The 26,277-nt window shown below is 61.1% G+C and overlaps 1 protein-coding gene across 1 annotated transcript; it reads right to left on the bottom strand.

Moving 5' to 3' along the window:
- Positions 1-154: 154 nt before the first annotated feature.
- On the bottom strand, positions 155-21,370 carry CDH15 (cadherin 15). The gene is made up of 14 exons (XM_087419623.1): positions 21,269-21,370; positions 13,565-13,723; positions 13,242-13,397; positions 11,781-11,925; positions 7,321-7,481; positions 6,207-6,335; positions 5,498-5,683; positions 4,257-4,510; positions 3,487-3,629; positions 3,086-3,322; positions 2,581-2,820; positions 2,325-2,461; positions 1,769-1,930; positions 155-778 (listed from the first exon to the last, which is right to left on the bottom strand). The coding sequence occupies exons 1-14, from the start codon at positions 21,368-21,370 to the stop codon at positions 578-580; spliced, it is 2,412 nt and encodes an 803-aa protein (XP_087275749.1). The 3' UTR covers positions 155-577.
- Between the last annotated feature and the right edge of the window lie 4,907 nt (positions 21,371-26,277).

The raw sequence follows: 26,277 nt of genomic DNA on the forward strand, positions 1-26,277 counted from the left end.
GCATATTGGGCAGAGACCCTCATCTTTGTGTAGTAACCCTGGGGCTGGAGGGGGCTCCTTCTGGTGCCCACCTCCACCCTGTGGGCCCACTACCCTGAGGTCGGGATCTGCAGCCCCCCTACCCCTGCCCCCTCAGAGGCCCCGCACTGGAGACACAAGCACGTTTTTAATTCATGTTTGCCCAATGATGCTTCCTTTCACACACAGGTGAGGTCCACGTGGGTGGGAGACGAGCTGGGCGTGGGCATCTGACCCCCGTGGAGGCGACTGAGAGCAGGCCTGTGGGCCCTCAGTCACCTCCTTCTGGTCACTCCACTGAGGCTCTGTTCCCCCGGACTCCATCTTCCCCTGGGAGAAGCAGGCTGCCCTCTGGCCACCTCTGCAAAGGTCAGCTGGGGCTCCTGGCCATACGGCCAGGTGTTGGTGTGTCTACTGGGGCCCCTGTGGTCAGGCTGCATCCTGGAGGACCCCGCCCCCCATGTCCGGGTGGTTGCACCATCAGCAGGGCAGGTGCAGGTCCCAGCAGGAAGCCCCTCCCCTGGCCCACAGCCACCACGTCCCCCCCTCGCTCTGGCCCTCAGGGGGGGCCGTACAAGTCCGCCAGCCGAGCAAAGCGGGGGCCCCAGTCCTGGAGGCAGCTGTAGTCTTGGTCCTCATCACCCAGGCTGGACAGGATGGAGCTCAGTGTCCCTGCCACAGAGCCATCCCCCTCGTAGTCGTAGATGAGAGCCGTGTCATAGGGCGGGACGCTGGGGTCACTGTCGGCAGCCTCCAAGCCCTGCAGAGAGGCCGGGGCTCAGGATCCTGCACTCACCAGCCCGCATCACAGCAGGGCGAGGTCAGTGCAAGGCATGGCAGAAGGGGAGGCCCGAACGGGCAGGAGGGCTGAGAGGTGCCTGGGGGTCCTTGGAGCCCCAGGATGCGGCTTTGAGAAGAGAAGGTTCCCTCAGGGCAGCCCTCCTTCCTTGGGGTTAGAGCCCCCCAGCCACTCCAGCTGTGGGCACTGCTGGAGGCTTCCGACCCCCATCGACACCAGCAGGTCCTGCCTTCCCAAGGTTTTCTGAACAGTTCTACAGCCTCCACCCTGTCCTGCCACCTTGTCCGTGCACACGTCACCTCCTGCAGGGTTGCACACCCTCTTAACCGAGACCTGCACCTGGGCCTGCCCCTCACTGGGCGTCGGTTGGGGGCTTTCTCTGAGCCAGGGCGCTATGTGTGCAGGCAGGCATGTCACCTGGCACGCTAGTGAGAGATTACGCGTGTGCCCCTGATGCCACCCGGTGGTCCTGCCCGTGTTCCAGGCACCTCCTGTGTTGGCTGCAGGAAGTCACTGATGCTGGGTCCAGAGGGACTAGTATGGACTCCCAGGTTCAGCTGATGGCTGCACTCCCACCGCAGGGGACACTAAGTTTTCTCCTCCAGCGCCCCGTGGAAAGAGTTGCAGGGCAGACTCCAACCAACCCCAGCTCAACCAGGCCCACGTGACCCTGGGCAGGCAGTCGCCAGCCCCCTCTTCCCCAGATTTGTGCCTGTGGCCCCCTGTCCACCTCACTCAGCTCCCAGCTCCTCAGGGCTGTCCCAGGAGCTTGGCCAGGTCCCCAGCGGTGAGGCCTCTCCCCACGACGGTTCACATACAGGGAGAGGCACATGTATGGGGGCACGTGGGGGCACACAGGGCACATTGGGTACATGGGGTATGGGGGACCCACACATATGTGGATGGGCACGCGTGCACGAGTGCATGTGCCCCCGCCCCCAGAGCACCTACATCATTGATAAAATTGGCGATGTCGGCAGGGCTGGTGGGCAGCACGCGGGGCAGCGGGGGACGCACTCGGCCGAATGGGGCATCGCGGCGCAGTGGCGGGCGTCCCAGAGGGACGCTCAGGGCCCCTGTCGGGTGACGCAGCTGGTTGATGTCGTAGGCATCCTGTGAGCGGAGCGTGTGGAATTCAGCCCTGGGTGATCATGGTGGGGTTTCCATCCCAGGCACCTTCCTGGAAGATCCAATGGGGCTCTCCTCGCGGGGCCCAGGGTGCTGGGACGAGGCCTGCACCCTGGGCTCCTCGGGACCCTTCCCACCGATCCGCACTTCTACACTGCCGTGCCCCCCACCGCCTGGTCATCCTCCTTGTCCCCGTCACCTGGTCCTCCTCCCCCTCTTTCCCCCCTCATCTGGTCCTCCCCCACCCCCTTCCCCTCATCTGGTCCTCCCCTCACCTGGTCCTCCTCCTTGTCCCCCAGCCCCCCTCACCTGGTCCTCCTCCCTCTCTTCCCCCCCTCATCTGGTCCTCCTCCCCTCACCTGGTCCTCACCCCCCTCACCTGGTCCTCCTCCCCACCCCCCTGCTCGTCGTAGTTGAGGATGTTGTCCCGGAGGTCGTCCTGCAGCCCCGGCAGAAGCCCCTCGTCCCACGACTGCTGCCGGGATCGTGCAACGAGGGCCACAGGCAGAGCGACCACTAGGCGGGTGGACGGGGCGAGGTCGGTGAGGGGCATGGGGTGTGGGGTGGGGGGGCTGCAGGGGGGGCATGGGGAGCAGGGTCTCTGAGGGCAGGGGTCCCAGGGCAGGGGCACTCACGCAGCAGGAGGATGACGCTGGCTAGCATGATGACCAGCGCGCCCAGGCTGAGGCCCGCACCCCCCGCCTGCAGTGCACTGGCCCCGGGCAGGCAGGCGCCGTCCTGGCCGCAGCGGCACACGGTCACATTCAAGGTCTGCTCGCGCTGCTGGGGTGGCTGCCCCGAGTCCCGGAGCAGCAGGCTGAGGCGGTGCAGTCCCTCCTGGACCTGGTGCCGCAGCCGCAGGCGGGTGTGGCTCACTGCGGAGGGCGCCAGCGGTCAGCAGGGCCCACAGCCCGTCCCACCTTGCATGTCCCTTTGTGCCCCCGTGCTGCGGGCAGAGCGGCCTGGTGGGTGGGGATCCCGAGATGCTGGGCCTCAGTCTCCCCATCTGCCCACTGGACATGATAGTTAATGCCTGCCTTGCCTGAAGACGCACTGTGGTGGGAGCAGTGAGACCACGGTGTTGAGTGCGCCCCAGGTCCCAGGCTCTGGACTCCCAAGGTGGGGGTGGGGGGGGCTCACCGTTAACCTGGCTGAGGCTCCAGTTCCGGGCCAGCTCTGGGACCCTGGGACTCAGCTGGAAGTGGAAGGGGGCCCCGTGGGGGGGCAGGTCCTCATCCACGGCACCCAAGAGAAGGCCAGAGCCCTGGTCTGGCTCGCTGCACAGGCTGCCAGACGGTGAGGACAGCTCAGGGGCGTGGTCGTTGACCTCCAGGATCTCAATGGACAGGGTCCCGGTGGCTGTGCAGGGTGGGGAGGCTGCAGGCAGGAGAGGCCTGGTGGGCTCCTTGCCCCGGCTGGAGACCACCACCCACCCTAAGAGTTCGCTCAGTGGAGTGCACACCGTCCGCTCGTGGGCAGCAGCAGGGACGCCCAGCCTGGGTTAGGGAGCCCGGGAGCCCAGGCGCGGGTTTGGTGCTCACCGTCATCATGGGCCAGGATGATGGCCCTGTACCAGCCGTCCTTGAGGAAGGGTGACGCTGGGCTGAGCACACGCTGGGTCTGGACGCGGCCCGTGGCTCCATCCACCTGCAGCCAGTCCTCAGGGTCATAGTCCTTGGAGTAGCTGTTGGCCGAGGAGAGGAGGGGACAGGGTGACCCTGAGCCTACGCAGGACCCCCAGAGGGTGTGGTCACATGTAGACATAGACGTGCACACACATGCACACACATATATGTACACCATGCATACGCACGGCCTGCTATACCACACACACACTCACACACTCGCCCTAGGCCCAGTTGACAGATGAGAAACCTGAGGCTCAGGGACAGCAGGTGACCTGCCCGGGTCCCCGGGCCACTGAGTGACACAGTCAGGATCCAGCCCACGGGCGCCGTGGCGACAGGGCCAGCGCCAGGGGTAAAACCCAAGATCTTGGCAGCCGGTCCAGGGGATCAACAGGTGCCCTGAATCAACGGGCCAGACACTCAGGCTGGCCGGACAGCCCTGCTCCATGGGACAAGGTCACACCAACACACACACACGTGTGCCTGGGACTTAAGACCCCTTGGACCCTTGGTGACACGTACAGACAGATGAGGCCTCCACCCTCTGACCATGGCCCTGATGGGAACCCTCAGGGTGCAGGGGCCGGGGTACCCTCAGCTGTCTTCTGGTCCTGCTGGGAAATGGTGGAATGGGGCCCTTAGCCCCCTCTGCCTCACCCCCCAGGACCCTCAGGGGCCCCCACCTGAGCGTCTGCAGCTGCTGAGTGTCGGGGTCTTGGGCAGCAAAGGTGGCCACGGGGGTTCCTGGGGCCGCCCCCTCAGCCAGGCTGGTCCGCAGTGGGTTCTCCAGGAACACGGGTGCCTCATTGACATCCCGCACTTGCACGCTGACCCTGGCCTGGCCCCACTCGGCTCGGGGGGCGGCCACCTGCAGGGGGGCCTCGTTCTGCACCGCCACTTTGAGGTCATACTGCTCACAAATCTCGTAGTCCAGGGGCTGTAGCGGGAGGCAGAGCAGGTGGCCCGCTCAGGACTCCGGGCCCAGCTCACATTTGGGGCGCCCAGAGGTGGCTATGGGGTGGGGAGAGGCCTCCCACGGTGGTACTGTCACCCTTTGGGTCTGTTCTGAGAGCCCCCACTTTCCTTTTTCTCCTTTTTAGCCTTGGGAGAAAAAAATTACGCAGGACAAAAAAGCACCAAGAACAATGTAAAAATGATAAAATAAATACTCGTCACTCAAGGTGACCTTGTTGGCTGCAGTTTGGTCACTTCTGTGTGTCCCTTGGTGGGTGGCCCCCCCAGCGACTGACACACATACACATCTGGGTGATGCTGAGAAGGTGTTTGGTGGATGTGGTTAAATTAACCCCTATGGTCAGCTGACTTTAAATAAAGACGGTTGTCCTGGATAATCCGGGTGGGCCTCATCCACAGCTGAGAGTCTTGAATAGCGAAAGGGAGATTTCCCGAGGAAGAGGGAACTCGGTTCAAGACGGCAGCCTCCACGCTTGGGTTTCCTGCCCGTCCTACAGACCACAGACCCGCCCAGCCAGCCCCGAAGTGGCCTGAGCCAATTGCTTGCAATGCAGCGCTTCGTACATTGATATATAAATCCATCTATACCTGTGTGTGTGTATATGCACGTGTGCGTGTGTGCACGTGTATGTGAGTGTGTGTACTGTTTCTCTGGTTTCACATCTGACTGGCACAGGTGCAGGCCGCATTTGTACCCACTGGTTACACTCGGAAGTGGGAGAATGCTGTAAATAACACACAGGCCCCTTCCGGCCCTGTTGCCCAGTGGTCAGTGTGGCCCGAGCCTGCAGCCCCAGCCTTCCACGTCCTCTCGGCTCCATCCCTTCCCTCTGCTCTCTCCAGGGGATGCATAGAGGGCTCCAGCAGGGTCCCAAGGGGTGCGATGTGCCCTCCTTGGCATGGTGCCAGCAGCAAGACCTCGGCTGGGGGAGCTGAGCGCCCCGCTCACCTTCACCACGGACAGCACGCCCTCGTTGGTCTTGGGGTCTGTGCGGATAGCGAACTGCCCATCGGGGTCGCCCTCCAGGATGGTGAACCTGGCCGCCCAGTTTAGGGAGCCTGGCAGGTCCAGGTCCTCCACCTGTAGCCGCCCCACGTCCGCTCTGTCCACGGCCTCTGTGGCCTCCAGGAAGAACTGCGGGAGTCCAGCCTCCGTCACCCGCCAGGGTTGTCGGGGGCGGGGAGACGGCGTGGGTGGAGCTCCTGGGTCCACAGGGACCCCAAGGCCCAACCCTCCCCGCCTCCCTGGAGGGACACCCCTCGTGCTCCCTCCCGGCTAACTCTGCTGCTCACCCCCGGCCCTCCTCCAGGTTTGTCTGCCTCCTGAGTTGCTGCCTGGCAGTGGCCCCCGGGAGCCCCTCTTAGAGGCTCAGCTGCATGTTGGGCACCCTGTGTGCCACCTTCTCCTGCTCCCGCCCACACAGCGAGGGCTGGGGAAGACTCACCCCACCGCCCGAGGGCCGCAGAGGGGTCTCCCGGGCCTGCTTCCCCCACGGCCTCTTCCAGCTCCTTCTGACGCGAGTGCCCGCCTCTGCTGACCCCTAACTTGAGTTTCTGCGCCACTCATGCAGGACGCCCAGCCCCCCACCCTCCACGAAGCCCCTTGTCCCCACCAGGAGCCCAGGCAGGGGCCGGTGGGGTGTGGACAGTGGCAGCACCTCATCCCTGGTGAACTCGGGGGCGTTGTCATTGACATCCTCCAGGGTGATGATGGCCGAGGCAGTGGCAGTGAGCCCGTCTCCGGACATGTCTGCCACCTGCAGGGTCAGATTGTACACGGCGACCACCTGTGGGTGGAGTCAGGAGACTCAGCGGGGCTCAGGACCAGGGCTGCTCGGCCACCTCAGGCCTGGGGATGGGGCAGGAAGCAGACCACCCACGGGCTCTGCCCTCACAGGAGAGCCCTGTGGGTGTCAGAGGCCCCGAGGGGTTCCAAGCACCCTGCCCTGCTCCCAAGCTCTGGGGCGGACATGCGGCCTGGCCTCTTAGGTCTGCCGGCCCCATTGTCAACCCAGACTCTGCCCCAGCCTGTTCTGTGTGGACAGCAGGGCAGTGACCACATTGGATCAGCATTTAGGGAGCACTGACTACATGCCAGACGCCGAGGGGCACCAGTGTGTGGGCTCCCTGTCCCAGGGAGCCATGTTCAGGGGCAGAGAGCAGGAGAGACAGATGAAGACCGTCTAACGCAGCACGTGACCAGATAGAGCCACGCAGGTGGCCATGGGGAAACCAAGGAGGGCTTCCTGGAGGTGCCACCACCACACAGAAGCCCGACTGCGAGGGGCAGCAGGGGTCCCAACAGAGGAAGAGCGTGAAAAGGATGGACTGGGTGGCTGTTACTCCAGAGCCCAAACGGTCGCCATGGCCAGAGAGGGGAGGGCCACGCCCGGGCCAGGGAGCCGGCTGCTTTGTAGGCGCTGGGCAGGGGAGGCTTTGAGCAGAAAACATGCTGAGGACTCCTCAGGGCCAGGTGCTGCGCTGAGGGCTTTTCACGCCTTCCCTGGACGGAACCCCACACCCGCCCACAAGGCAGGTGCGTCCCATGCCGGGTCTGTGCCAGAGCCGGAGCCCCGTGAGCGTCTGCGGTGACCGGGGCTCCTCTGAATGTAGGGGAGGGAGCATCGGGGGTGGGCAAGGCTGGGGCAGAGGGCCCAACGCGAAATAAGCCGCCCCATCTGGCCGAGAGTGCCCACTCGGTGGGCAAAGACGAGCAGACGCGCCCCTGGCTGCCCTGACTTAGGCTTCGCGGCGGAGCAGGGACGACCTCACCTCGCGGTCCAGGCCCACTTGCACCGTGCGAATCTCCCCCGTGTGCTCATGGATGCTGAAGAGCTGGGGGCTGCCCTGCTCCAGGATGGAGTACCGCAGGGCCGCGTTGTCTGTTTCCGGGTCGTCGGCGTCCGTGGCCTCGGCCCTGGTCACGTAGGTGCCTGGGAAGGACAGGGATGTGTGGGGGCGACGCCCACGAGGGCCAGACCCTAACTCCAGGGTGCGCTCACTGCTCCCCTGCAGCACACCGTGCACTGAGCCAGGGCCAGGCACCCCCTTGGCCTGTGCAAACTGGAATGTCCAAGCCTTCTGCCTGTCGTTTAGGGGAAGAAGTGGGAATGTCCGGTACACACGTTCCATCAAGAGCTGACACCTGTGTCTCCCACCAGACACCGAGACAGCTGGCAGGGGCACCGGGTCAGACTGGGCGAGCTGGCTGGAGAACTGGGGCTGGCCCTGAGCCCGGGCCCCCAGGAGACAGAGGGTGCGCCGGCATGCTGAGCAGGCGCCATCCTCAGCCCCACCCACAGAGAGAAGCGGCCAGGGCCAGACCTGTGTTCTGGGTCCAACAAGGAGATGGAGGCCAAGTGGGGGGTCTGGCCCCACACTGGACCCCAGACTAAAGCCAAAAAGAAGGCTCTTCGCAGACACCCTTCCACCGGGGTGCGAGCGAGCTCTTCCGGAAGTGCCTGCTGTGCAGTCTGGGGCGAGCAGGTGAGCAACACAGCAGGGGTGGAGCCAGGGTCCTCACCAACAGAGAAGGGGCCAGAAAGGGCCCCGCGGGGCTGGAGGGGAAGTGGAGATGCCAGTGGGAACTCATGACGTGTAATGATGGCAGAGAGACACAACCATAGGTGTGAATGAATACACACCACACACATACAAGCCTGTGCACATGCACGCTCACACACACACACATCTGTACGTACACAGGCACATCCCAGCTCTGTTGCTAAAAGGGCCTAGACAGCAGCCAGTTTGATGAGCCCCCCATTGGCCAAATCTGGGACAATCTGAGCATCAAAATAATGATTGTAAAGAATTATAACCACCTGAATGAAGTAAGATACTGTGAGTCCACACTAATATAAACAAACAAGATACAGACGTGCGGGGAGAGGTGAACATTCTACCACATAGCAGGAGGCCAACTGATGATGGAGAAGGACGACGCGATTAGAAAACTGCCATTTCACAAGCATCAGAATAATAACTGACTCAGGCAGGAACCATCAGCGGATGCTATAACTGGTGGGTGTAAGTTTGAGGAATAACAGGATATTTGCACAGCATCAAAGCATCTTCCACAAGATGCCTGTTAATTACAAAGGGAAAAATTAGAAAATCACAGTGGAGAAGGCTGGCAGATACCCCCTCAAGCAGGTGGATCAAAGTCAACATCTCCAGGAACAGGACACATCTGCCTCCTGACATGATGCACCGAGGAGAACACTGCATCATTTCTGTGGACTTCCCACCAAAAGTGCAAAACCCGAATCCAACCACACAAACCCACATTCACAGACAGACGATCTTCAGAATCACTGCTTGAATGTCATTCTGAATGTCAGTGTCAAGACAAGGAGGTGAAAGACTTGTACAATGAAAACTAGAAAGCATTGCTGAGGGCCGGCCCCGTGGCTTAGGGGTTAAGTGCGCACGCTCCGCTAATGGCGGCCCGGGTTCGGATCCCGGGCGGGCACCGACGCACCACTTCTCCCACCATGCTGAGGCCGCGTCCCACATACAGCAACTAGAAGGATGTGCAACTATGACATACAACTATCACCTGGGGCTTTGGGGGAAAAAAAAGGAGGAGGATTGGCAATACATATTAGCTCAGAGCTGGTCTTCCTCAGCAAAAAAAGAGGAGGATTAGCATAGATGTTAGCTCAGGGCTGATCTTCCTCAAAAATAATATATATAAAGCATTGCTGAAAGACACTGGAGAAGACATAAGTAAATGGAAACACATCCCATGTCCACAGATTGGAAGTCTTAATACATTAGGATGTCAGTACTCGCCAAAGTGATCTACAGATTCAATGCTATCCCCATCAAAATCCCAAGGACATTTTTTTGCCTAAATAGAAAATCCACTCTAAAATTCATATGGAATGTCAAGGGACCCTGAAAAGTCAACCAATTTTGAAAAAGAACAAAGCTGGAGGACTCACATTTCCTGATTTCAAAACTTACTCTGAAGGTACAATAATCAAAACAGTGTGGTACCGCCATAAAGACAGACACACAGACCAATGGAACAGAATAGAGAGCCCAGGAATAAACCCTCCCATATACGGTCAAATGATTTTTGACACGGGCGCCAAGACCATTCAATGGGGAAAGAACAGTGTTTTCAACAAACGGTGCTGGGAAAGCTAGATCTCCACATGTAAAAGAATGAAGTTGGACCCTTACCTCACACCATCTTCAAAAATTAACTCAAAGTAGATCAAAGACCTAAAACTGTGAAGCTCGTAGAAGAAAACAGAAGGCAAAAGCTTCATGACACTGGATTTGGCAATGATTTCCTGGATATGCACCAAAGGCACAGGCAACAAAAGAAAAAATAGACAAATTGGACTTCATGAACATTTTTCAATGTTGCACATCAAAAGACACTATCAACAGAGTAAAAAGGGAACCCACAGAGTGGGACAAAATATTTGCAAATCATGTATCCGATAAGGGATTAATATCCAGGTTATACAGAGAACCCCTGAAACTCAACAACAAAAAAACAAACAACCTGATTCCAAGATGGGCAAAGCACTTGAAGAGACATTTCTCCAAAGAAGATATATGAACGACCAATAAGCACATGAAAAGACGCTCAACATCACTAATTATTAAGGGAATGCAAATCAAAACTATAGGATACAACCTCACACCCATTAGGATCGCTATCAAAAAAACAGAAAATAATAAGTGTTGGCCCAGATGTGGAGAACTTGGGACCCTTTGTGCACTGTTGGTGGGAATGTAAAATGGCACAGCTGTGTGGAAAACAGGCTGGCAGTTCCTCAAAAAATTAAAACAAAACCACCACATGATCCAGCAATCCCACTTCTGAGTATATACCAAGAGAACCGAAAACGGGGTCTCAGATATCTGTACACCCATGTTCACAGCAGCATTATTCACAATAGCTAAAACATGGAAGCTTCAACCCAAGTCTCCATTGACAGATGAATGGATAAACAAAAATGTGTTTATTCAGCCTTAAATGAAGTATTATTCAGCTTTGAAAAGGAAGGAAGTCCTGACCCGTGCTACAACATGAGTGAACTTTGAGGGCACTATGCTACGTGAAATAAGCCAGTCATGAAAAGGCAAATGGTGTATTACTCCACTTATATGAGGTCCCTAGAGGAGTCACATCCATAGAAACAGAAAGTAGGATGGTGGTGCCAGGGGCTGGGGGAGGGGGACGGGGACTGAGTATTTAATGGGGACAGAGATTCAGTTTGGGAAGATGACAAAGTTCTGGAGATGGATGGGGAAATGGTTGTACAACATTATGAATATGTTTTAATACCACTGAATTGCACACTTTAAAATGGTTAGGATGATAAATTTTATATAATGTGTATTTTACCACTATAAAAAAATTTGGAAAAAAAAAACAGTCACTTCTCTGTGACGGGTGTACAGGAATTCTTTGCAATTTTGCCGTTAAGTCTGAAATTATGTCAAAATAAAAAGTTAAAAGTAAAAAATAAGATTATCATTTTAAGTTTTGAAAAACAAAAACTGGGATGAAATAAAATAAACACGAGTGGCCAAGGAGGGGCACGCCATGAATCAGCGCTCTCCCAGCTCTGAAGTGCAGGCTCGCCTGGGATCTGACCAAAAGCCCTGGGACAGGGTGGGAGGGAGCCGGAGCCCATTGCCAGCGGGAAAGAGTTCCGCCTGCGCTGGGACAGAACACAGGCGCGTCCACCCTGTAGAGACCCACAGAGGACAGAGGGCTGTGTTTTCTTTGCTCAGAATGTGGAATGAATAAGCAATGAGAGGGAGAGACTGCTCATGGGTTTGGGGTTTCCTCCTGGGGGGATGAAAATGTTCTGGACCTAGAAAGAGGTGTTGGTTGCACAGCATGTGAATGCGCTAAGTGCTACTGGTGTGGTCATATTAAAATGGTTAATCTTATGTTTTGTGAATTTCACCCCAATTTAGAAGAAGAGGAAGCAGCAGCAGCTGCCGCCACCAGCAGTCTGCCATCACAAATCCTCCCGTTGCATTCCGGAAGATACTGAGGTTTGCGATTTATATTGAAATGGGAAGTGGCTGGAGTTGATTTGTGGAAATTCTCAGTCCCGAAGGCTCTTATTTTCAGACTCTTAGATGGACCTCTGAAATTCCTGCTGCAGGGAAATCCTGGACTTCTGACCTACCCGGAGCCCCTCTGCCAGAGCTCCCCTCCCCCCCGGGGACCTGTGTGGCTCCTGCCTCACCTGGGACTGCACCCTCCAGCACATGGCCAGTGAACACCTCCTGCCGGAAGATGGGCCGGTTGTCGTTCTGATCCACAACCACAATCTCCAGGTCGGTGGGCTCCTCCAGGGTGGATCCTCCCAGGTCCAGAGCAAAGGCCCTTAGCTAGTCAAGCCGAGAGCAAGGGCTGGCACTGTGGTCCCCAAATTTCAGTGGCTCCCATGAGGGCCATGCAAAAGGGACAGCAAGGGCAGACTTTGTGTCCCTCTGGAAACACCAACTTGAACAGTGAGAAACAGCACAGGTGGGGTGTGTGCTGCAGCAGATGGGACCTCCCCAGGAGAGGAGCCTGCTTTCCTTTTTTTTTTTTTTTGTGAGGAAGATCAGCCCTGAGCTAACATCCATGCTAATCCTCCTCTTTTTGCTGAGGAAGACCGGCTCTGAGCTAACATCTATTGCCAATCTTCCTCCTTTTTTTCCCCAAAGCCCCAGTAGATAGTTGTATGTCATAGTTGCACATCCGTCTAGTTGCTGTATGTGGGACGTGGCCTCAGCATGGCCGGAGAAGCAGTGCGTCGGTGCCCGCCCGGGATATGAACCCGGGCCGCCAGTAGCGGAGCGCACGCACTTAACCGCTAAGCCAGGGGGCCGGCCCGTGGAGCCTGCTTTCTTGTAGCAGGCAGGGCAGCCACCATTCTTCCCCTCTTGCCTTGGCCACCAGGAAGCTCGCAGCTATGTTTCAGGGTGACTGAAGTAATGGTCTCACTAGTGTTCCTGGTCTCTCTCCCTTTATCTATATGGTTATGGCTCCTCTTGAAATTTAATTCTCTGTGCACATGTAAACTTAAATTAAACTGCCTCCTATCCTTTTGGAGAATGGGCACGATATAACTTCCAGGTAAAAACACGCTCTCTAATAACTTTGTGTGTAAAGGAACCACAGGCTGAGGGGCAGATTACTCTGTTTGCAGGGAACTCAGATGAGGGTCTGGCTCTGCTCCTTGGTCTCTGGCTCTTAATCTCCCTCCACTGCCCTCTCTCAGACCTCACAACCCCAATCTCTCCAAGGGACAGGTCCTGTGGTCCCACCATGAGAATCAAGGGGCAGCGGCTGTGGGATTTGCCAACGCTGGGATTCTTCACAACAGCCTGTCCCCACCCATGCCGCCGGGCTTGGGGAGAACTGGCCACACCAGTGTCCGGTGGTGCTGTCCTGCCGCAGCCTGCCCAGTCCTCCCCGTAGGACCACGCCCCTCCTCCCCCGGCCTCCATTTGCTCCAGCTCCTCTGTTCAATGGGAACGTAACCCTGACCACCTGCCTCCTTGGGTTGCAGGTCCCAGTCCCAAATCCCTGCCCCCCAAGCCCCCCATTAAGGACACCGGATCTTGCTGGAGAAGCAGTCTGGCCAAATGCCCCCCCACTGGGACGGGAGCCCGGTGGGCGGAGGGGCCCGGCCTCCCCCAGCACCCCCAGGCCCCACCCTGAAGCGGTCTGTCTTCTCCCGGTCCAGCAGGGCGTTCAGGAACACCTTCCCCGTGAACTTGTCGATGGAGAAGATGCCCCGGGGCTCCTCATCCACGCCTGGCCCCTGGATGCTGTAGATGACGCCGCCTAGCTGCTGCTTGTCCGACTTGATCTGCGGAGGAGACGGGCTGGGGGGGTGGCCCAGGGCAGGGCTCCCACCGTCTCCGCAGCCGCGGCCCCTCCCCCAGCCATGGCCCCAGCGTTGTCCAGTCCTAAAGCAAACTCAGCCCCTCCTCTGCCCGGGCCTTCCCTGACCACTCCAGCCCCTCGGCCCCTCACCTGCACCAGGGGATATGGGAGGCGCTTGTGGTTCTCCGAGACACTGATGGGGGGGATGACCCAGGCTCTCCGTGCACGGCCCAGTGCAGGTGCCCGGCGCCAGGGGTACAGAGTGCTGGGCCTCCTCAGTCCGGGGCTCCCCAAAGACAGGCCCAGGCTCTGCAACAAAGACACAAACAGCCGTCCCACAGCACGTACCCCAAGGAGCCTGGGAGCCCGGCGGCCTTGGGGGGCGAACCATCCCCTCCCTGGAGGGCCTGGAGGGCACTGTGCCCCCATCAGGGCCTCAGCAGCCCCGCCCCCCAAGCCTGGAGCCCCTAGAGCCTGGCGTCTGTCTCCTGCCCTTGCCTGGGAGCCCCGGAGCCCAGGGACCCAGAGTTGTTGCCAGCCCTGGTGAATGTTTGTTGACTGGCTGGCTTGGAACTGAGAATGCTGTGCCCGCATCTATCTCATCTCCCCCCTTATGGCCCAGGGGAGGCTCAGATGCCAGGGATCGGGGGACATGGATGCTCAGGGGGCAGAGGGCAGCTCTTGCTCTCCAGAACCTGGGGCTGGAAGAGGAGGCACAGAGGAGGCGGCGCGATGAGTAAGTGCAGCTGCTGGGAACAAGAGCCAGGCTGGGCAGGGCCCCTCCCCAAGGACCCTTGTGGGTGAAGAGTGTGGATGGGGGTGGGGGTGAGCAGTCCTCCCCCTCCACGTGGCTGATCTGTGTGGGGGCAGTGGGGGGCTCCGGGCTGAGAACAGTTGAGGGGGGGTGATGCACACTCCCTCACAGCTTGAATTCTCCAGAGTTCCTAGAGGTCGACCTGGACAACGCTTTTGTCCGAGGAGGCCCAGAAAGGGGAAGGGGCTGCCTCAGGTGTCCGACGCTGCCCAGGGCAGGCTTCCCTGTGGACCAGGCTGGGCTGTAGGAGGGTCTACAGGAAGTGTCCGCAGGGGTGGCCCCCACGCCGCTTCTCCAGGCTGCTTTGTGGGATGAAGGCCCAGGCCCCCAGACGCCCAGGATGTTAGGAGCGACTGAGAACACCTCAATTCCCCAATTCCCTCTGAATTTGCCATGCAGGCTGACCAAGCTGTGGATCAGTTTGCAAGGTCCCTGGGGGTGAGATGGGATAGCCGGAGCCACGGGCTGCTGAGAAGACACGGCTGGCACGAAGGGGCAGTGTGCAGTCTTCTGGACCCTCCGCAGCAGCCCCAGGAGTGGAAACCACGCCCACCCCCCGGGCCTGTGCTGTTTTTCTCCCAGAACTGCGGAACCAGATGGGACTGTCACACCAACCTAGTTCCTGGAGCCTGGGGACACTCGCAGGCTCCGCCCTCTCTCTCTGAACACCCAGGGGATGGGGGTGTCCCGGGTGCGACATCCCCCCGAAGTCACGGTGCCCCAAGCCTGTGGGGCTGCAGACAGAGGATGGGGAGCACGTGGCAGCTGGGGTCCCCCCAACTCTACCCTAGGGGCAGGGGGCATGCAGACACACCCAAGGCCCTGCCCTGGGGCCAGGCCGTCACCACCCAGCTGAGCTCTGTGAGGAGCAGGGTGGGAGGGAGGGCGCTTGCCAGCTGAAACTCTCCCCAGACCACAGTCATCTCCCCATGTGACAACAGAGAGCCCCTCACCACTCAGAGGGGGAAACTGAGGAAACTGAGGCCCAGAGAAGGGACTCACCCAGCAAGTCAAGGGCAGAGCTGGCAGAGCCCTGCCAAAAGTCCTGAATCTCCTGGGACAGCCCTGGTTTGAATACGCGGTTTCTGTACTGGCTTCTCGACTGGGTGCTGGCTGGCCTGAGAGTGGGCTCGGGCACTGGGGCCGGCTGGGCACGGAGGTATTGGGGGCCCCCACATTCCCCGAGTCACGAGTGAGGCCGACACTGGTGCATCTCTTGGGGGCACACAGCCTGGGTGGACTTGGACAAGGGCTGTCAGGGCCCAGGGATGGGTGGGCTCGGTCACCTGCTGGGACCCAGCTGGGTTTGGCTGCAGAAGAATGTGAGCGATGACCCCGCCCCCTGCATTCACAGCTGCCCCCTGCCCTGCCCTCCTCCAAGCTCAAGGCAGGGCAGGCTGGCGGGGGCAGGCAGAGGGGACACCTCCTCCCCGTCCCCTTCCAGCTCCGCAGACGGCCCTGGGAGCTGTCTGCCCCCACCCCGGTCTCCAGGCCCCTGGTTCCTCTGGAGGGGGCTCCCTTCCAGCCCAGGTGGATAGGGTGGCTCCCAGGGCCCCTCTGGGTGGGTGGTGCACGCTCCCTGGCTGCCCCTCTCCTCATCACCCCTTCAGCCCCCCAAGTCCTGGTCGCCTAGTCCTTCCCCTACGCTTTCTCTCCCTCTTGGCCACGCAGCCCAGGGAGGACCCCGCACAGGCTGGGCTGGGCTGGTGGCCTCAGGTGGGGAGGGAGCGGTGGTGGCGAGTGGGGGTGCTTGGGAGGGGCAGGAGCAGGAAGGAGATGCCAACTCAGCCAGGAGGCTGCTGTCCTACCTGATCCTCTTGCCCTCTCTCACCTCCACTGCCTCCCCCGTTCCGCCGGGGTTCACTCTCTGTGTCCAAAGGGTGCACAGTGGGTCCCCAGGCCCGTGCACAGTGGGTCCTCACACACTTTGTTGACAGAACAGCAGTAAATGACCAAACTAAAGCCAACATCCCTGGCGGTCCCAGTTCTGGAGTCCTCCTCCTGCCACCTCCCCTGAAAGGCCAGGGGCATGTTCCACTGCAGGGCCCGGAGTCCAGGGGGTAGCAATCGTGTTTATAGAAAGGACCAAGTGGCTGGCCAGGCCCCCACGCTCCCCACAGCCCGACAGATGGTAGCGCTGGCCTCCGAGCAGCCTGGGCCACTGGGGCTTCTCCCCAAAAGCACTTGAGCACAAGCTACTTCCAGGTCAGTGTGGTGTTACTGCCAAGTGCAGACCTGCCAGCCTTTGTCACAGTGCCAGGGGACAGCTCTGTTCCTGAGCATGGGGGAGGGGTGCAGCATGGAGCTCGGCATCCTCCATGGCCCTCCTTCTCTTCCTCCAGCCCCTCTCTCAGCCCTTGCAGCCCCTAGGAATGGGTGGTAATTGCCTCATTTCACAGCTCCTCAGAGTGAGGCTCAGAGAGGCTGAGCATTTATTTGCTCAAAGTCACATAGCCAGAGAGCGGCAGAGCAGGGAGCCACAGAGAAGCAGGGTCTGAACCTTTGTCTCTGCGAGAAGCCCAGAGACACAGCAGCGCTGCCCTGACCTCAGTGTGGGGGTGGGGGTGGGGTGGAGTGGGCTGGGCGTGGGGTGAGGGACAGTTCCATGGTACTCCTTGTCCTCAGGCTCTTGGACGGACACACTCTGCCTTGTCCAGCTGCTGCCACGCCTGGGCTGGCCCCTACACCCCCCAGCCTGCCACAGAGCCTCTGGCTGCCCCCTCCCTGCCAGCAGCCTGGCCTGGGTGACACTCAGGACGCCCACCAGCCTGGCGCAGGGCCCGTGTGGTTGAGGCAGAGCCTGGGCGTCCCGGGCCCCATCCGTCCAGGGTCCAAGTTCACAAATTCAGCAGAAGCCACAGAACCTTGGCAGCGGCCCCTCGCCCAGATCAGAGGCTGCGATGGGCGGGGTGGCCGGGCTGGGCTGCAGCCAACCTCCGGTCTCCAGGGCCCTTCTCAGTTTGTCCTTTGTCCCCCATCACCCCCTTCCCAGAGGACGTGGCCGGGTGGAGGAAGGCCTGGGAGTCGCCTGGGGATCGCAGGACATCTGGTACCCAGACAAAGCCACGTGGGCAAAGCCAGCACAGACGGACCACAGCACACGGGCAGAGGAAAAAGGCACCCTCGAGTGGATGTGTGCTCACATACGCCATCTACCCTTGCTGCCCCCACGCCGAGCCAGAACCAATGGGCATCATGGACCCACTTCCTCCAAGTGGGTGCCCAGCGACAGCCCCACGCTCCTCCTTGGCCCTGTCTGGAGGCCCTGGAGACACCAGGGCCACTGCCCCTCATGGGGGTCCGCCCCAGGCCTGGTCCCCAGCGCCAGGCTGCCCAATAGTAAAGGTCCTCACTGCGGACAGAGCCCTGGCTGCGGGCCAGCTGAGTGGTGAGTGCATTACACATACCAGTGCAGAGGCGGGTACAGCCTCGCCCACTGTGAGACCCAGGCGCAAGCATGGGTGGGAGAGTGCGTCCAGCTGCAGGCCACCGCGGCTAGGCCCTGAGTCTGCGAGCAGCTGGCTACCTGCGGCGACGCTTCTCTGGCCTCAGGAAGTTCCCAGCCCCCTGGCTTGGGGATCTGCCTCCTCTCGGGTCAGACCTAACCGGGCAAAGGTCCCACCAGCTGTGCAGGCGACTCCGTGGAGCAGAAGTGCTTCAGTGCAGGCTAGGTGTTCCAAACCTTGACTGATCCCATCACCGCGGGAGGGGTTAAAGACAGGGATTCCATGAGTCTACCCCAGACCCACTGAATTAGAATGCCCAGGGGGTTCTGGAGCCCCGATTCTTATCACGAGCCCCCAGGTGACTCTTGGAAGCCACTGGGAAATGGGCAGGCACCGGGCGGAGAGCCGGGACTTCATGGGTCAAACAGCCCTGACTGGGCTCCTGCCCCATAAGAAGTCATTCCACGACTTGGGGCTCTGCCTGTGGGGTGACACCAGGGCCCGCAGGGAGCGCTTGACAAATGCAGCAGCACGGTTTCTGTTCAGAAACAATGGAGAGAAAGTGACTGGCCCCTGGAGGGGGCCTGCCAGCGGCCCCTGGCTCCCTCACCCCCTGCAGACATGTGTCCTGCCCGAGGGCCTGAGGGTGGCTGCAGAGCTCTCTGCTTCTCTCCACCAGCCACGGTGGGTTCAGAACAAGGAATTATAAGGCAAGGCTCCATCTCCCAGGAGCCTGGGAAAAGAGCTGGGCGCATGACTAGACGCTCACCAACTCTGGGTAGAGCTGCTGGTGACCGGCAGGCCGGGTGGAAAGTGGAGGCCCCATTTCCCCTCCTGGCACTGCCCGCCTCTGGTGGCCCCCTGGCGAGTGGCGGGCAGGGGGCCTGGGCTTGGGCTGGAGGTTTACTGACTGGGGCCCAGCTCGCCCGCTGGAGCCCCGTCCACAGTGTGTGTGTCTTGGTTGAATAAAGGCGAAGCGAGCATTCTCTATTAGCCTGCCTGGTGTTGTCAGGCAAACCTTACAAGACGCAGACACAGCAACGGGCCTGGGGGAGCGGTTCTTGGGCTGACCCTACGTTTGTGTGTAGGGATGTCCCTCCAACATTGCTTCTGGCTCTGGGCTTCTCAGAGTCTAGGAACCAGGCGGAGGGCCTGTCGCCTGGTGGGACATGGGTGGGGTTTGCTTGGGCAGGGGGAGTGGTCCCTGGTCTGGACTCCCCACAATCTTCCCCAGGCCTGAGCCCCTTCCCCTCAGGCTGGAATCCAGGCTGCCCCATTCCTGGATGGCCTGGCAGGCATCAGACACGCCAAGAATGGGCCCAGCTGTCAGCCTGGCCCAGAGCGGCTCCTGTGCTCCCCTCCAGCTGCTGCAGGCTTCAGGGGAGTGACGAGGATGACTGGCAAAGGGAGGTGGAGAGGGGCAGCTGTTTCCTCCGACCTGTCCCTCCTGCTGGGACACCCTCTGCCTCCCCCAAACCACCCTGGGCAGTCCTGCCCAGTCCTGCCCACTTTGGAGAGGACAGTAGTCCAGACTTCCCTGTTCTGCCTCAGTCACTGTCACACTGAGGGGTCTAAGAACCCAGCCCACGCTGGAGGAGGTGGTGTGCGGCTGTGGCGGGTGCCGTCCTGCTCCTGGTACTTTCCCGCATTGCCCCCGGGGGTCTTCACACTTTGCAAAGCCCCCAGGAATGCAGCTGAGGTCCCACTTCCTCCCAGAGACCCTGTGGCTTACCATAGCTGACAGAGGCTTGGGGCCCCTCCCAGCAGGGTGTGGGCCTGCCCTGAAGCATCCCTGCTCTCCATGCCTCCAAGGCTGGGTGGAGTCCCAGGGGCAGGCCCAGCTACTGGGGATGCCATGGGCACAGGGTGAGGGGACAGACAGGGACTAGTTTTGAAGACACACACTCTGAGCCTCCTGGCTGATCTGAGGGGACACAGGCGGGGAGGGGTGCGTGGATCCGTGCAGAGTCCCGTCTCCGGGACCCTCCCCGGGGCTCACCCCAGACAGCCCTGCTGGATCCCAGCGGTCTGCTTTGGGGGCTCACGGGGCTGGAGGAACGAGTGTCCAGAAGGCAGCCACAGGACCCAGGTGGCTGGACAGGAGAGGACGAAAGTCTGAAAGCTGAGCCGGGTGGGGGTGGGCGGGTGGGGTCCTGACACAGACATGCTTTACTTTAGCGGGTCCAGGAGACGCTCCCCTCACACCGGAGCTAATCTGAGCCACACTGAGTGCAGGAACTTGAGCGGCCAGGCCCCGTTGGCTGGTCCACACCACCCCACCCCGCTCCCCCCGCCACCGGACTCCCTGCAGCCTCCAGCTGTCTGGGGGGCGGGGTGCATTCTGCAGTAGCCCTGGGGATGGGGAGAGGAATCTGAGAGGATCTACTCCCCTCTCCTGCAGTAGAGTCCCCCTGGGCCCCAGTGAAGGCAGACGTCCCCAGACCCAAACGCGGATCTCCAGGCATGTGCCCGCCTGGTCGGGGTGCCGAGGGAGAAATGCTGTTCCCAGGGCAAGGGGGCATCAAAGGCACAGAGCCTCTGGAGTGGACCCCACGTTGGGGCATCCGGGCCCTGCATGGGGGCCACCAGCGGAGCCTAGGGGTGTGCAGGGCATGGGCAGCCAGGCTGTGCTGGGCCAAGGGTGACTGCAGGCATGTGGAGCCAGCTGGACTTGGGCAGCTGAGGCCCAGGTGGTGGGGTGCTGTCTCCGAGGGGGGCAGTGGGAGGGCCCAAAGGCAGGGGTGGAGGTGGCTGGAGCTGAGGGGCGGGGTGCCCCCACGGGCCAGCTGCTGGAGGTCTGGCTGGTGGGCACCTGGTCAGCTGCCAGGGGCTGAGACCTGAGCTGGCCAGCCAGAGCTGGGAGGTCTGTGTGAATGAGGGATGACTCAGAAAGCCCCTGTGGTGGGTGCTGGGAAGCTCAACTCCTCTCACCAGTGTCCAGCGCTGTCTGATTGGCCCGGAACGTAACAGCAACCACCAATTTGGGGTCGTGCTAAGCCCTTCTGCTCATTGCCTGTCAAGTCTAAGAGCCCTGAGGCCATCCATTATGCACAATGTTCCCAGACTGCCCAGCCCTGGCCCTCGCCTCTGGCCTATGACCCTCGCTCAGCTCAGTCCCCTGAAAGCAGGAGCCCGCTGAGGCCACACACTCCACTCCTAGGCCCAGCCTGGCACCTGCCCAGCAGCCTAGAGCATGAGGGAGGAGACGTGGCCTTACCCAGGGGGTGCCCCCAGTGGGGAGTGGCGGTGGCCAGAGGCCTATGCTTCCTTCCACCCATCCTGCTCCGACCGTGGGAGACTGGGTCCAGGGGGCTGGGGACCCACAGGGAGTGTGGAGGGTGGCCGGCTGCGTGTGCAGGGACCTGGTTTCCCTGGGCACAGGGCCCTCCCCAGGGAGAGGGGTTCCTGGAGGGCAGAGCCCGTGGCTGCCCCTGCTGGCAGGGCACATGGGAGGGCTCAGACTCCACCCAAGACTGCCAACTTGTCCCTACTCCTGGCTCCTCCTGGGGCTGGGGGTGCTCCTGCTGCTCCCCCTCTGTCCCTGTCCCCCTCAAGACTCACAACACTCAGACTCTGGCAGGCTGAGGGGCGCACCTCCAGAGGGAGGGGCCGGCCTGCCAGGTGGTCTCCTGGCGGTCCCCAGGCTTGGCTCCACGTCCTGTCCAGGTGGAGACGGTTACACTCGTCTCTGGACATCCGCCCACCGGGCACAGAGCGCCCTGGACAGTGCTGCCCACCCAGGATCCTCCTGGGCCCCTCAGCTCTTGGGCCCCCCCAAGGTGGCAGGGGCCAGTGGTCCCAGGGAGGCCGGGGCGTCCCCGTCTCGGAGCCGTCGCGGCGGTGCAGGGGGCAGGGACCCCGCGCGGGCCGATGTTACCTGGGCCAGCAGCCCGAAGGCGAGCAGGAGCGCGGCGTCCATGGGCCGGCGGCGGGAGGCGGGTGAGTGTCCGGCTCGGGCAGAGCGGCGCCTCCTGCTCGGACAGGACCCGGGATGAGTGACAGCGCAAGTGCTCGGGCGGGCGGGGGCCAGTGAGTGACAGCACGTGTGCAGGGGCGGGTCTGGGGCGGGGCCCGGGGGCTGAGTGACAGCACGTGTGAGCCGAGCCGGGAGCAGGCCAGTGACAACACGTGGGAAAACGAGAGCTGTGGAGCGGGCGGGGTCAGGCAGCTGTCCTGGGATACCGGCTCCCAGGGTCAGGCAGCGGAGCAACAAGGAAGTTGGTCAGAAAAGGCGGGGGCGGGGGGGGGGGTGTGTGTGGGTGGGGCTGGACTGGGACCAGAGCGGACTCATTCATTCATTCATTCATTCTTCGTTTGGCGGGTCCCTGAGCTCACCAGGCGCCTCTCCCTCTGGGCCTTTGCACTGGCTGCTCCCTCTGCCCGCTGTCCTGAGGTTTGTGCTTATCTGAGGTCACCTCCTCGCCCTCCTCGGATATGCCACTCGCCCGGCACAGCGCCGCACAGCTCGGACCACGTTTCTGTGTTTGTTCCCTGTCTGTGCACTGGGTGGAGCTCCCTGGCTGGGTTGTTCCCCAGGGCTAGTCCCCGGGGCTAGCGGAGGAAGGGCTGTGCCAGTCGTCCCCACCCCAGCCAGAAGCCCTTCCTTCGTCCTCTGGTCCCCTGGTGGCCTCAGTTGTTTGGTTAGCGTGGTACCGCTCTCTGCCTGGAGACCCCACACTCCCGGTGTGCGTATGCATGCATGTTTGTGCACATAGGTGTGTACGTGTGTGCGCACGTGTATGTGTGTCCCTCACCACCCTCCCAGGGTCAGCGCGCAGTAAGGGGGGTGGAGAGGGAAGGAGGGGAGGCAGGACTCTCTGGCCCGACGTGCTTTCTTCTGAACAGGAGGTGTGGGCAATGGGGCTGCTGACCAACCCCCACCCTGTCCCCGGAGCCCGGGGCCTCTGCTCTTCCCTCCAGATTGCGGGCTGCTGAGCAGGTGCAGCACCATCTGTGCCCTTGGCCTGCCTGGAAGGAGGCCGGGCTGCCTGTGGGAGGCTCGGCAGTGACTGCGCCCTGGCACTCACTGCCCCAAGGTGGGGGGTGGGGAGCCCCTTCCATCTCCAGAATCCGAGGCCCTGGGGCTGGGGAGCAGTCCTTGGGGGCCACCGTCCTGCCTCTGAGGTTAGGGACCCCAAATACGGGTGGGGAGCCCTCTGAATGTGTCAGGTTTCTACCTCTTGGTGCTAGTTTAGGGGTGAGTGCCTGCCTCCCCGCCTCAGAAGGTGGCCTCCCGGTTAACCTCAGGCACCCCAACCGGGCCAGGAGGATGGCCTCTGAGCCCCTCTCCTCCCGCTGCTTTTCCATCCTTCCTCCGCGGTGCTCTTGGCCGCCAGCCTCCCACCCAATGACCGCCCTGGGGTGTGCGTCTCCAGGGGGAGGGTAAGCAGGGTCTGGTCATGGGTGAGCCCCAAGTGCAGGGAGGGCCATCGGGGAAGGGGTGTGGTCCCCAGGCTGGTGCAGATGTCCCTGGTGAGCAGTGAGCCCCCATCCTGGGCCGGGGCAGCCCTGGAGGCGGGCCCGCAGGAGTCTGGGGTCCAGTCCCAGCGCTGGGCCCTAGGCAGGTCCTTCTCTCCACTGGCCTAAGTTTCCTCTTGTGTCCAGGGGAGGGGGCTTGGGTTCCATGATCCCGGAGGTGCCGTCCAGCACCAGTCCAGCCCAGCCACAAAGGGCCACTTTGCTTTCCTTGTTAACGAGGGACTTGGGGCACCAGATCCTCTATGCCGCCCCCTCCCTTCCCCAACTCCGCAGCCTCCCTCGGAGGTTCCAGGCCGTCAACCCGTGGCTCACACGTTACAGCCCCGCCCCATCCCTCCCTCGGGTCACCAGCGGGGAGGGCGCCGCAGACGCGGCGGGGAGAAAAGGAGGGACGTGGGCTGGTGCGGAGCTGGCCTGTGGGCGGGGAGCACGAGCGGGCGGGGCTCGAGGAGCCGGGTCACCCCACTCCGCCCCGCGGGGAGACCTGCGCCCTCCTCATCTGTGATCTGCGACCCAGGTCCAAGAGGCTGAGCCTTGGGCGGCTCTGGGGGCTCGCGCGGAGCCCAGCCGGGGTCAAGCTGGTGTGGCGAAGCCATTAGTCACCAGAGCCCTCGTGAAGGTCAGGGCCGCTCCCATCCCCCGCTCCCCTGGGTGACCCCTCTTGCTGGTGCCTCCTCTGTCTTGGGCACTGGGTCACGGATTGGGCAGGACCGACCCCGCCGCCCACCAGGGCCTGAGTCTGGCCAGCGCTGACACAGATGGGGTGCAGTGGGTGCCTGCCAGCTCGTCTAGGGGGGTGCACCTGTGAACCAGGAGAAGCAGGGGGCCTGAGGGTGTGCAGAACCTGGAGAGGCCCAGAGGGCAGCCAGCTGGTCCACTGGCCATGGGCAGGGGTCCAGGGTGGCCAGGGACCAACCCTGGGGGCTCATCCTCTGTGTTTAGGGATTTCAGCTTTCTCATGATAAAAGGGGGGCACTGAGGGCTCTCAGCATAAAAGTGACGCTATTATAACTTTAGAATAATAATGTACTTATTTACATTAGAATAATATTGTGATTATGCAGTGAAATAAGAATTATTATTGTGTATAAAAGTATGCAGGTTTATATAAAATTGCACACAAATATACACACAGCCCCACCCCAACCCCAACCCAGGGCCAGATGTTTAGTTCCCACACTCCTGTGAGGCAGGGGCCTCTCTCCATGTGCAGGTAAGGACACTGCAGCTTAGCAGGTGCTGGACAGATGGCCAAAGATGTCCGTGCCCTGAAGCCAGAAGCTGTGAAAAGGTCACCTTCCATGGCAAAGGAACCCTGAGGAGGGAGATGATCCTGGATTGTCTGGGCGGCTCTTTCGTATTCACAGGAGCCCTTACAAGCAGAGAGCCATCAGCTAGGGTAGAGAGAGGCTGCAAGAGAGAGCCGAGGCGCACGAGGGACCGACCATGTTCTGAGGTGCAGGGGCCACAGGCAGGGGGCCTCTGGGAGCTAAGGACAGGCCCTGACTGACAGCCAGTGGAAATGGAGACCTCAGTCCTACAGCTGCCATGATCTGGATTCTGCCGAGGACCCGAGTGAGCGTGAAGCAGATTCTCCCCGGAACTCCAGGTGAGAGCGGCGCAGCGGACACTGTGCCTTCGGCCTCGTGTGACCAGGAACAGAAATCGCGGCTGAGCCCATGCGGACGGCGGGCCTGAGGAAACGGGGAGATAATAAATGTGTGTCTTTTCAGCTGTTGAGTACGCGGGACCTTGTTCTAGCAGCGTTGACTACTTGGCAGTACCAGCTGTGCTGAGTGTCCGCTTTGCTCTGAGCATGGAGACAATCACGTGTCCACACTCCCCAGCCCACTGGGGCTCCTGGGGCCCAGGATCCATTTTTCGAGCAAGGGTCAGTTAGGGTCACACGGTAAGGGGACAGCCGGTGTGAATGCAGCTCCTCGGGCTGCACTGAGGGCCCCCGCCCACTGGGGTTCAGGCTGCCGTGTGGGTGATGGGGCCTCGGCATGAGGCTGGACGCAGAGGGGAGAGAGGGAATGCCGGGCGTTCAGGAGGTGCTGGACAGGAAGGAGGTGACCCGGAGGGTGGCCTGGGTGGAGGACAGGTTCCCTGTGACATGAGGTGCCCATGCTCAGGTGGAGGTGCCTGGTGTGCAGTTGTGTGTAACAACAGTAAACGGAGCTCCCGGAGACCCACACACTTCTCACCACACGTGGCCAGTCCCTCTGGGGCCCTGTTTTAGAGGCAAGGACCTAGTGGCTGGAGGAGGCCAAGGGGATACCGCCAATACAGGTGAGGCTCCAGGAGCCCAGGCCAACCCACTGCAGGGCCCATGCCCTTTCTATGTCTGAGGCTGGGCTGGAGGTCGGGAGGGAGGCTGGGGGGAGACAGAGACACCCTCTCTGTCTCTCCCACCTCCCTCCTTCCCCCTTCCCTTCTCCCCGCCCCCATTCCCTGGGGCCAGGCCCCTTGCAGGGTCTGGGGCTCCAGCTGAGGAACGTCCTCGTGGGGCTGCCCTCCTTGAGAAGTCAAAGCGCAAGCACCGTCATGTGGTGAAGGGCACCCGGGTCCCCAGGGGCCAGGCACACTTTGGGCAGGTGGGCGCAGAGTGCATGGGGGTGAGGGGGTGGAAGGGTCCTGAACCCCTGCCTGGTCCCTGAGGCCTCGACGGTGCAGTGGGGCCCTGCAGAGGGCTTCCTGAGCCTTAAATGAGTCCCAGGGTCAGAGCGGGCGGGGAGGCCAGGATGGGGGTCTTGGGCCAGCAGTCAGCCTAGGAGCGTAGGGAAGTCTCTGCCCGGGCCAGGCAGCGCCTTCCCTCTGGTGGCCACGGGGCACAGCGCAGGTGGAGGCCTCCTGGGACCGCAAAGGTCCAGGGGCGCCCACCAGGTTTGGGGGGCCTTGTCTTTCTTCAGAAGCCCAATGACGCCCCACCAACACACGGAGAACAGCTATTCTCAGACTACGTTTTTAAAGTCTTGGGTTCCCAAAAAATATGGATGGACAGATGGACAGACAGACACAGATGGCAGCTAGAAGAGAAACTGAAGGTGCAGGTGGCCCCAAGAGCCTGGGAGCAAGGAGCCTGGAGCTGCGGATGCCGCGCGGTCTTGGTCCTTGTCCCACAG

This window comes from Ceratotherium simum, chromosome 30 (genome assembly GCF_057802395.1).
Source record: "Ceratotherium simum simum isolate JZ-2026a chromosome 30, ASM5780239v1, whole genome shotgun sequence".
In the NCBI taxonomy this organism is placed as follows: domain Eukaryota; kingdom Metazoa; phylum Chordata; class Mammalia; order Perissodactyla; family Rhinocerotidae; genus Ceratotherium; species Ceratotherium simum.